The sequence below is a fragment of the Propithecus coquereli genome, unplaced genomic scaffold (genome assembly GCF_000956105.1).
Source record: "Propithecus coquereli isolate 6110/MARCELLA unplaced genomic scaffold, Pcoq_1.0 Scaffold491, whole genome shotgun sequence".
Taxonomy (NCBI): domain Eukaryota; kingdom Metazoa; phylum Chordata; class Mammalia; order Primates; family Indriidae; genus Propithecus; species Propithecus coquereli.
In genome coordinates this window covers 592,668-605,058 of record NW_012150741.1, presented here as the reverse complement: position 1 = coordinate 605,058, position 12,391 = coordinate 592,668, and the positions used below count along the sequence as shown (strand labels likewise).

Genomic DNA, 12,391 nt, shown 5'->3' with positions numbered 1-12,391 from the left:
GGAGCAAAAAAAAAAAAAAAAAAGTAACCTGCCTCCCATGATACGGCTACATATAAATAAAGCAGTTCATAAAACCGTACATCCCACTGTGAAATTCACATTCTATTACGAGGGCAGGATTCAAAGAGCACTGCACAAAGCCAGCCAGCCCAATCTCCATATGAATGCTCCAATGTCACTTCCCTTTTCTAACAAGGACATCATTTGCCCACAGCTAACTGCCCAAAACTGACATGCATAGAACAGACCCTCTTCTTTTCTTATTTTCTCCCTTATAAGGCAGGCAGATGCCTGTAAAGAAAGTCTCTCTCTTCTCCTTATACAACCAAGTTACCCTCATTCTTCATTTTTTTAGGTTTCTCTGGGACCTTTCCTTTGAAGTTTTCTTTCATAATGGAGCTCAAGGGCTGGTGGTTGTCTTGGGGGTCAAGAAATCACATTACTGAACTGGGATTTTGAACAATATTTCAAAATAAGGGGGAACTTCAGTTAAAAGTTAATGGAAAAGATATGAAATGACTACAGAGAAAGTTTACTCCATTGTCACCATCATTGAGAAACATTTACATACCAAGGGTACCAATATAAATGCTAGGCTCCAGGTCACGCCTCGTAAACTATACCCACATTAACCATTTTATTCACAATTTTCACAATTTACATTTTTTGAAGTGATCAGTGATCTCCCAATTAAAAGCTCAACACAAGGAGAAGTGATGATAATTAAAGAATTAATTAATTAATAGAATTCAAATCTAGTCAAGACAGGCTTGAAACTTCGAAATTCTCTTAGACCATCAACAGGCACTAAACCACAGAGAGAGAGAACATCATTTGCCTCCTGATGGAGGTGTTTGATACATATCACCACTATGATGTACTCCTGCCAAATTTTTGAACCTGAGTCAGATCAAATCTCAGAAATAATTATCAGGTATAATTACTAATCTACAGAAAATACAAGGGACAAAGGAAAATATTAACAACACAAGCACGCAGTCAGCAAAATCCAGATCGTGGGAAACCCTAGAGTAGTTATTTTTCAACAAATAAGGTACAGAGAAAAAAAATGAGGAGAAACCATAGATTAAGAGAGTCTTGAGATACATATTAACCAATGCAGATCTTATTTGAACCATGATTTGAATAAAACAATAAAAAAAAAATCTGTGATCAGGGAAATTTAAATACTACTAAATTTTTTTTTATTGTAAGGAGTAACAGTTCAGTTTGTAGGAAATTGTGATTGTTTTTATTTAAATTTCTATCTTTTAGAGCTACATATTAAAATATTTACAAATAAAATTATGTGATATCTCAGATTGGCTGTAAAATAATCCAGTATATAGGGGATGGGGTAGAGGGACCTATAAATGAAACAAGATTGGCTATGAGTTGATAAATTTTGAGAATTCTTTACCATTCTCTCTACTTTTGTATTCTCTATTTGGAAATATTTCATAATAAAAAGCTTTTAAAAAATTTTAAAAAGGGTTACTAAACCAAAAATTCACATGTGAGCCGGGCGCAGTGGTGTGCACCTGTAGTTCCAGTTACTTGGGAGGCTGAGGCAGGAGGCTCACTTAAGCCCAGGAATTCGAGTCTAGCCTAAGCAACACATCAAGACCCTGTTTCTTAAAAAAAAAAAAACAACTCATATGTAAAAGCCAGGGTTTGTGCCAGACATAATCATGAATATTTAGAGCATGGTATTATAAAATGTTTCCCCAAATTTGCAACAGATTAATATTCTAACAGATTATCATTGTGTTATGATATTTAAGTATAACATCACTTCTACATTCTTGTATAAACCTATCCCATGACTACAATGAAGTACAATATTTCACTGGAAGCCACATGCATGTCAGTTTTCCATACTGGGAACTAAAGCTTCTGTTTTCCAATTGGATTGCCTCTTGAAATAAATATAAACTCTACGTGCCTGATAAAACTTCAAGCCCCCAACATTTACTCAAACTGTTTACAGTCTAAGATCTGAGATTTTAAGAAACAATTTTTAAAATTACACTTGAAAAGCAGGAAAAAAACCAACACATTCACAGACAAAAAACAACAAATTGAGCAAGCATTCAATTAGCAATCTAAATGAGGTTACAAGTCTTTGCGCTATAGAAGAACATTTTGGGTCAAGATCTTTCATCTGGATTTATTATTGCTATGTCGAACCACTAAAGACTTATTAAAGATCCCAAACCCCCATCTTTCATCATCTTTGGGTAAAGATGGTATACATATGATAATTTTCATCCACAAGCATAGACAAAGATAGTCTCAAATACTGATGAATACGGTACTCCCCCTGCACACACGCCCCTCAAGAGCCAGAATGCTAGAATGGAAAATCATTGCGTAGCCGATTTTCCATTACAAATGGTAACAGGAACCGCCTATTCTGGAGACGATTCTCAAAATTCAATTTAGTTGTGAAAATGTATCTACTGCTAAGTAAAAAGTAACGAGCACAGAGTCAGGTATAGAGTACACATTCAATAAAGAAACGTGAAAGACTGCATGGCAGAAGAAACTGTTTATTGTTACTAACTTCCCTATCACTGTGCCCCCAAGGCTGCCTTCCAGTCAAAGTGCTAATGAGTGCGAAAGGGGCCAAACCAGACTGGGAAGAAAAATAATCTAAATTAGCCAATCATCAGTGAGAAATATTGTCACAAAAAAAAAAAAGAAAAAAACATTAACTATAATCAACCCATCAGTAATAAGGATATAACCTTCTTGCCCCTACTGTCAGGTTTCATTCTTAAATATTCTTAACTCATAAATAATGAAACCCCTTGAACTAACCAGTTTTTAAGGTGTCTCGTCATATGTTTTGGGCCCTAATTTAAATTACAATGATAGTGATGGAAGATCTATATTTTTTCTTACTAAAGTCAACAGAAAGACTAACTTGTTATCCTTAATAGGAAAAAACTTCATATAACCTCCATAAAATCTTCAAAAACATCTCTACTGAAAATGCTCCTTCAGTTATAGATGACCAAACCCAACAGTCTTTTTCCTTCAGGACGTCTCAATTTCATCCATTCCTTGAAACACCTCAATATCACTGTGCTTTCTTGATTCTCCTTTGTATTAGTCTCCTATTGCTGCTGTAACAAATTACCACAAACTTAGTTGCTTAAAATAACACAAATTTATTATCTTAGCATTCTGGAGGTCAGAAGTCTGAAATCAGTTTCATTGGGCTACAGTCCGGTTGTTGGCAGAGCTGGGTCCTTGTGGGGAGGCTCTGAGAAGGGAATCCATTTCCTTGCCTCTTCAGCTTCTAGAAGTCACCTGCATTCCTCGGTCACGGCTCCTTTCTCAAATCATTTCCATCTCTTGCTTCCTTCGTCACATTTCCTACTACTGATTCTGCTCTCTTGCCCACTTCTCATACATACCCTTGTGATTACACTGGGCTCACCTGGATAATCCAGGATAATCTCCCCATCTCAAGATCCTCAAATTAATCACACCTGCAAGGTCCCTTTCACCATGTAAGGTAACATATTCACAGGTTTGGGGGATTAGAACATGAACATCTTTGGAGGGGGGCCATTAGTCAGCCTACCACATCCTGCAGTGGCTCTAACTTGAATGTCTTTCTTTTCTTCTTTGTTTCTTTTCTTTTTTTTTTTTTTTTAAGAGAAGTCAGGTCTTGCTCTGTCCCCCAGCCTGGAGTGCAGTTGCTCAATCAAAGCTCACTGCAGCCTCAAACTTCTGGTCTTATCTAACTTGAATTTCTGCAGCCTCTACCTGCCACCTGCTTGTATTTTCTGCTCTCCTCTATATATTTTCCCCCTCCTCTTCCACACTGATTGCTTCAACTCTTACCTCTGTGCTAATATCCGAGTCTCTCTCATCTTAGATATTAAAAAACTGCAGTCTAGATAGGGAAGTGACTAGCCTTGAGGCACATAGATGCTTATAGTATTTCTACTTAGAAGTCTTCAGAGCACCTCAGTCCAATAGTTGCCTGAATCCCATTTCTGTCTGAATAACACAATTCTTTCAGACTCACAGGCTAGAATTATATTATACTTTTTTCTCATCTCCATTCACTCAGCTGATACTTTCATCTTTGTCCCTGTGTTCATTCTGAAACCCAATTGCAGCTTCGTAGTCCTAAAATACTGCTTTGGTTGGGTTACACCCCCGTTCAAACCCACGAGAGTTCTCTACTGAGGACTCTATGAAGCCTCTTTGACCTGATGTTTGATGTTCAAAGCCCTCTAGGATATCGTCCCCACTCTCGTCCCGAACCCTTCGAACACATCCCTAGCATTGCCCAGGTCCTCTGCCTACACACCAGTCATTCCTATTTCTTTGCCCATGTTGATATACCACCCTGGACTGCCTCCCTTTGTCCCTCCACTTAGGAGAACATCCTTCCCTAGGTATCATAGCACTCTAAAAGTAATTTTTTTGTAATTCATCTGTCTCTAAACCAGATGGTTAATTCCTTGGGCAGAAATTGTACCACATATAATATATACTGTCGTATAGACTTACAATCTACACTTAGGCATTCAATATTAGTTGTAAATTAAGAATCTAATAAAATCTCTAAAGAGAAAAACATACTTGGATACATGGAAATGATGGTATATTATTCAAATACCAAAAACTTTACTCTCAAAGCATATTTAATGATATAGGAAAATGATTACAGGGAAAATTAACTGAAAATAATCAGAAAACAAAGGGTATATTACACTTTGTAAACGTTCATTTATGTATACATATATCCTCAACATAATGAACATTCAGAAAAAAAGCTGAAAGGAATATACTAAAACATTAACAGTACTTATCTCTGAGTAGGCTGATTTTAAGTCACTTTCAATTTTTTTGTTTATACTTTCATTTTCTAAATTTTTTTTTTTACAGTGAGAGGCAATATAGTCTAGTAAGATGCAATATAATATAGCATTAAGAACATGGCCTCTATAGTCAGACTGTCTGGGCTTAAATGAATTCTAGCTCTGCTACTCATTATCTGTGTGACCTTGGGCAGTGTCTCAGTTTCCCCATCTCTGTAAAATCCAGATAATAACAACTATCTCATGAGTTATTTTGAGTATTACATATGAGTTAATATATTAAAAGTGCTTAGAACAATCCCTGGCTCAGAGTAAATTCTATATAAGTGGGAGCTTATACTACTACTACCACTACTACTGCCACTGCTACTATTATTACTAGTATTATTACTAAACCATCAAAAAAAACACTGCTATAAAACTATTAAAAATGTTTTCTTTAAAAAAAAAAAGATAACAAGTGCAGGCAAGGATGTGTTGTGGACTGAATGTTTGCGTCCCCCCACAAATTCAAATGTTAAAATCTTAACCCCTATATGATTAGGAGGTGGAGCCTTTAGATCATAAGGGTGGAGCCCTCATGAATCGGATTAGTGTCCTGTAAGGAGAGACACAAGAGTTTGACCTGGCTCTCTCTGTTCTCCACCATGTGACTCCAATATTGTCCATTGGTATCCACAGGAGACTGGTTCCAGATACCAAAATCCACAGATGCTCAAGCCATTATATAAAATGGTATAGTATTAATAGTTGCATACAACCTACACACATCCTCCTATATACTTTATATCATCTCTAGAATACTTATAATACCTAATACAATGTAAAAGCTATGTAAATAGTTATTATACTATATTTTTATTTGTATTATTTTTATTGTTATATTATTTTTTTATATTTTCGATGCATGGTTGGTTGAATCTACAGATGTAGAACCCTCAGATATAGAGGGCTGACTACATATTGCAAGAAGACAGCTGTCTGTAACCTAGGAAAAGGATCCTCACCAAGAACCCTGCTGGAATCCTGATCTTGGATTTCCACCCTTCAGAACTGAGAGAAATAAATGTTTGTTGTTTATGTCACTCAGTTTATGGTACTTTGTTACAGCAGTGCAAGCTGACTAAAACAGGGTGCGAAGCAACAAGGACTCATACATTGCTGTCGGGAAGGCAAAATGGTAGAGTCACTTTGGAAAACACTTTGGCAGTTTCTTATAAAGTTAAACATTCATTACCACATGACTCAGTTACCTCACTCCTAGAAGTTTAACCAAGTGAAATGAGAAATTATGTTCATACAAAAACTGGTATGCAAATATTTATAGCAGCTTTATTTATAATTACCAAAAGCTGGAAATAACCCGTATGTTCTTCAACTGGTGAATGGATAAACAAACTGTGGTACATCCACATGGCGGAATACCACTCAGCAAGAAAGACCAATGAACTATTGACACATGTAGCAACATAGATGAATCTCAATGGAATATGGTAAACAAAATCAGCCAGATTCTAAAGGCTTCATACTGTATGTGTATGATTCCATCCATATGGCACTGTGGTTATGGGAGAAAAAAATTGACGAATGGCTGCCACGGGCTGAGGGTAGGAGGAGGAGCCATCTACAAAGGAGCACAAAAAAATCTTGGAGGTAACAGTAATGTTCTACATTTTGATTATGGTGGTAGTTCTATAACCGTATGCATTTGTCAAAACTCATAGAACTGCACACTAAAAAGTAAATTTAATATTAAAATATTTAAAAAGGAAAAATAAACAATGACTTAATTTTAAGTTGCCAATAAAACATGTCCCACCCCTAACCTTCGGCAGAATTGTGCTTAATCTACATACACTGACAGGTTGCCTGTTTAAAAATACTCACAGAGAAGAAGATTGTAAAAGCCCAAATGGCAGTGTATGGTTACTCAGTAGACTTTCAGAATGGGGAAGAAAATTTGGCTAGGGAACAAATTAAAGTCACTTGTATCTGTACTTATGGAAAAAAAAAAAAAAAGCCTAATTTGGCTCTGAGGTCCACTATGACATGGAAACTTGGGACTAATACATGGCAAGGGGCCAGGTGCCCAACATAGTCTGATGTATCATGTTAACCAATCTGAAGAGGTAAACTACTAGAACGACTCAGGATGAATGGCTGCTCTTCTAGATGCACAATAACGAAGCAGCCCACAGGATTTTCTGAATCCTGAATTGCCAAGGGTCCTGACAGTAAGTAGAATTCATTACTATTCAGGGTAAGGCAAAAGTAACTTCACAGATGGAACTATGAGAGGAATAAGTAATGAACCTGGAATAAACGACAAAGGGTTAAGAACACACGTTTCATTTTACCATACAAGTTAGCACACAAAACACACTACTTTTTATTAAAGTGAACACAGTCATCTTAGTCATCTTCTGTCACTCTGAATTTAAATTGCTCCGCCTATCCTCCTCCCCTCAGCTGTCCCTATCTTCATCTCTCTTCCAGAGAAGTATGTAATTTTAGCCTCCTAGAGGCTACAAGGTCAGACTGAGGCAATGCTGGAATGGCTCAGGCTCATTCAACAAGTTTATTTCCAGTCTGAGGTATCTTAAGGGTCCAAATTTGGACCCTTGAGATCATTACAAGTCAGCCTGAATTTCTGAGTCAAGTACGGAATTATTCTAATCTACCCATTATCCCTCCAAATGAAGACCGATCAGACTGGGCTAGAGACAAGATCTACCAGTATCCCTCAGAAAACTTATGGCACTTATATATTGGCCCAGATATAAGTGCCAATATAGTATATGCTCAAGGAATAAGCAGGCATTCACTTAACGAATCCTAGAAAATCTCTTTTCTAAAAGCAAGCACCTGCTTCATACAGTTCAGTACTTTCGTTGATACAGTTTCTAAGAGCCTGTATCTAGGCTTAAAGCACCCACAGTTACAATGGTAAGAATACCAAGACAGGTGCTAATAATCAACCTTACTAAATAAACAAAAGAAATTTTTAAAGGTATCAGCCCACATAGAATTATTAACGTACATTCTTGCCTTATAATATGTATATATAAATGAAATGGGAATTCCTTTGTGAGCAAGCAAGTGCTTTCAAGGGTTATATAATCAGATTAACACCTTGTTCGTTAAGGACTCTAGGACACTAAATGCATACACACCAAATCTTAATTTAGGCACCAAAATTTAGTCTGTATCAGTTTCCAAGGCTTTCAGCTGGTCTAACCTTTGAGCTACTTCTTATCCCAGTCTATTTCAAGTCTTATTAATAGGCCCCCTGGAGCTTGTTATCTTTGACTCAAGCACCTCGTGGTCTCAGCAAAGGCTGCCAAGAAAGAAGGTCTCTAAGTGAAAAGCAGCATCAAGGCACCACAACGTGCAGTGCAAATTGTCTACTGTGACTTTGTGGGAGGAGAAAAACCATTCCTCAGTATAATCTGGGGCTATCTTCAACATGCCAAGATGATAATCCACAGTTGGTTAAGTGGCCATGGTTGAAACCAAGGAAAGAAGGAAGCAATTGCCAAATAATTCATATCATGCTTATAAAATAGACGGATATTTTAACTAAATAGTTCAGATAATTGTAGCACTCACTCTCCATTTCACAGAAGGAGAATCAGTTGTAAAGTTGGTGGTTCTGCTACTGGTGGCTCCAGTCTTACATTTTGAAAATCATCTTTTATGTACCAGATCATGGAGAAACACATTTTAAAAGAGTTCCTAAGCCAATAAGGGCCCCTTGTCTTGATGCAAAAAGATGGTTTCTCAACCGAAGATCTCAAATCTTTGAGCAGCTTAATCTTAAGCTGAATTTGTCTAGTATTGAATACACCTGTTCAGTTCGACTCATTGCCAGCCCTGTAAATGGGGAGGAACTTCTATATTGCATTCATAGATGTTAAAAAATATTTCCATAGCTGTCATCCCCTTCTCCAATTTCAAGAGATTACTGAATGTGAAGAGCATATTAAGTGAGAGATGTCACACTTCACAAGCTAGGGTGGCACTGAAGAGAGAAGGAAAGGAACCAAGGTGGTCAGTCTCAGGAGAAGGGCTCAGAAAATTGGCTACCTGATATGGGAAGGAGATCTACCATGAGTAATCTCAAAGAAGGTGCTTTTCTCAGGGCGATACTAAAATGTGTGTGGTAAGGACCAGACTCAGCTAGCAGTATCACCTTAAAAGAAAAAAGGCTACTGAGTAACACTAAGAAAACTATGCTTCAATAGAACAGTGATTCAAAAAAGGAACACAGCTAGGAGCAGAGAACTGGATCCTATTTCTGTATCCTCTATAAACCCATGAAATGATTTCTTTCAGAATCCAGAGCTCAGTCTCCTTCACATCCCAAATACATGGGAAAAGTAAGAACTCACCTTCCCAAAGAGTTCAAAACCTTTAAAATTGACTGTGGTTCTCTTAGCTTCTCTCCTATTTTACATTCAGCTCCTTATTAAGTGGGATATAGTGCTCTGCAATTAAAATGTGAAAAATCCATGCCTATGGGCAACTTCTCTCCTTTCTAAGCTTGCACAAGGAACAATTTTTGAGTGTCAGTTTCCTCATCTGTAAAATGAGAATAACAACACTACCTGCCACACGTACTTCAGAGAACCACTGCCGAGAGTCGCATGAGGTAAGAGATGAAATCATTTCTAAACAGCAAAGCACTCTATGAATATTGGTTGTACTGTGAGGCACTGTTACGAGCAGAAAAAAATGGATACAAAATAGGGTGAAAAGAGGAAAAGTTTCTTCCACCTGAAAGAGAAGAGTTGCAAATAAGGTGAGAAGTAATTTTAAGTTACTGGCTAAATATATTTAGGGAAGTGCTTTGACATAAAGTTGAATTATTATTTAGAAGTAGACTCTCATGCCAACACATTCACTTTGCGCAGGCGGCAGAAGAAAAATACGAAAGATTAAGAGTGGGTGTCCAGCTCTCGGCTCACCAAAATAACTGATGAAGTTCCATTTGGGGGGAGAAAGTGTGTTTAGTTATGACAGTCAGCATATACAGATTACTGTTGCATAAGGGGAGAGAAGTAAAGGTGTTCTCACCAAGCACAGATCATCCACAATCCATATACTAGAGCTATATATAGGGCATGTGATTTCTATAGAGGGCTTTAGAATAAAAGAAAAATAGAAAGGCTGTTCCATAAGGATCAAACAGACAGAAGGTAATTCTATAGTTTAGTTCTCCACAGGAAGCTCTTAGGAAAGTAGTACTGACGGGAAGAAAATAAGATACCCATAGCAATGAGGTCTGGGTGTTTGAAGAGCTATACGGAGGAGTAGGCACAAACTGTTTCGAAGCACTACAAATCAGCAAAACAAGAGGTGTGGTTTCGGACTGGCTTGCCTTAACCCAGCATAGGGATTTACTCTTTAAGTGACCTAAGACATTCTACAATGGGGCCACACAAACAAAAAACGCAATTTTCTGAAAGGGTATTAGACAAACGACACTATGCATGTGAGTGACGGGGTGTACAGGCACGCCAACAAGACATAAGTTAAGATAACTAATCTATAGGGACGCCAGAGACAAAATCACCGGTAACCATGACAACCCAAGTAGGTGGAGGGAAATACAAACACTGACCAGGCTGCAGGGCGACACTATTCCTTCAGGGAAAGACCCTGGGGTCAGAAAAAGACTTGATTAGTGGAGGCAGCTGGCCAAGAACGACTAGCCCAAAGGGGCAGTGTCCACGCAGGAGGGCTCGGAGGTGACACTTATACTCTCCATGGGGTGGCTCACAGGGTCACAGGCTCATCCACAGGGGACTGGGACGCCTATAAGACGGAGATGGGAGTTACCTGGTGAAGGGCTGTCAAGCCGTCCACGTTGACCGTGTTTATGTCGGCACCTCTTGCCAGAAGCTTTTTTACCTCGTCTGTGTCCCCGCTAGAGCAGGCGGCCAGGAAGACAGCACCATCCTCGAAGCGGACCCTGGGGCTCCCACGCCTCGTCAGCGACTGCCGCCCCGCGCCTCGTCGCTCCGCGGGCTCCTGCTCTGTCAATGAGCCCCGCCAGCGCCGAAGCTGCTCTGCGCGCCGCATTCGCGCCGACTCTGCCCGCTTTCCTCCCAGGTGCTCCAGCTCCGCCATTGCTCCGGCCCCGGCCGGTGCTGCCGAAACTACAAGCACTAGATCGCTGCTGCGGCTAGGGGAACCGCTGCCGCGTCCCTCAGAGCGCTTCAGCCAGGAGCAGAAGGCAGAGACCCCCGCACCGCCATCTTTACTCCTCCCGCTACTAGCACCGCCCACACGCTCCCTTGGCTTCACTACGCCTGCGCTGCCCGGGCCTCTGGTCATCACGGGACTTGTAGTAGGCGGCCTGTCCTAAGGGCACTTCGTGGCCGTAAGGGAACTACAAATCCCTGGATGCATCAGAAAAGGGATGAGGACCGGCGGCTCCCTCTTTTGCCGCGGGACCTAGCGGGGTCACCTTTGCCCTAAAGCTGGAACTGTGTCCTGGACTGGCGTCAGCCTCTAACTCGGAGCATTTTGGGAGTCGTAGTTTATTTTCCTTGTAACTACTGACTAATGTTAGCTCCCTAATTATTACATCAGTCCTTCAGAGTGAAAAGGGGCAGTAATTATCTCTATTTTCTAGTTGGGAGAACTAGACATAAAGTACCTGAAAGACTCGAATCCATGACCTGGTTCTAAATCTGGAGTTTTATTAACATGTGTATTAATCACAGTGCAAATGTGAATGTACGTGGGAAGGAGGAGCATACATACACATACAGTATTACGTGTATTACATAAATACTTTCAACATGGACACTTGATCTTGAAAGGGATGCATCCAGCTGAAGTGAAAAGAGCCTGAGCTTTGAATGCAAATTGATTCACATCCATAGACAAATTACTTGACTTCTCTGAATCTGTTTCCTTATGTGTAAAATGGGAATAATAATGCCTCACAGCGCAATCGTGTGGATCAAATGAGATAGTATATGCAAGGATGCCTAGTATTATCCCTGGCACATATCGGCTCTCAGTAAATATTAATTTCCTTTCTTTCTCTCTCCTCTTCCTCTACTTTTTTCATGGATATTAAATTCTTACAAGACAGTGTGGATGTTTTGTCTTCCATGATATTTATTCAAAGCTAGAGAAAGGTACTATGGAGCATACTAAACTCCTAAGGCAGCAAGTAGGACAAATTTATATTTACCATGAATTTGGTTATAAAACACATGTCTGTCCAACTGATGTAATAACTATACCCTCCAAGACCATAGCCCTGGACAAAATATAATTAAATGTGTCATGCAAAATGAAAGAGAACACATAGAAGTATTAGATTCTTTAAACTTTTCTGTATGTTTGAAATTTTTCATTTAAAAATGTTATAAAATGATTAGGGCATTGTAAAGGGAAACTTTATTATATTCTATCATGTGAACATTTGCCTGTTCCTCAATTCCCTGTGAAAGGAACTGGAAGTCTTATACATCGAGGAAATCAATGAATCAATGAATTAAGAGCTTCAAATGAAAAGTGACATA

The 12,391-nt window shown here is 39.0% G+C and overlaps 1 protein-coding gene across 3 annotated transcripts in view; it reads right to left on the bottom strand.

Moving 5' to 3' along the window:
* PPP1R12B (protein phosphatase 1, regulatory subunit 12B) overlaps positions 1-11,122 on the bottom strand; it is a 229,418-nt gene extending 218,296 nt beyond the window's left edge. For all 3 annotated transcript variants that reach the window (XM_012655952.1, XM_012655951.1, XM_012655953.1), the window contains exon 1: positions 10,689-11,122. In XM_012655952.1, the coding sequence (XP_012511406.1) occupies positions 10,689-10,979 (291 nt within the window). In that variant the 5' untranslated portion in view covers positions 10,980-11,122. The remainder of the gene's footprint in view (positions 1-10,688) is intronic.
* Positions 11,123-12,391: the final 1,269 nt, after the last annotated feature.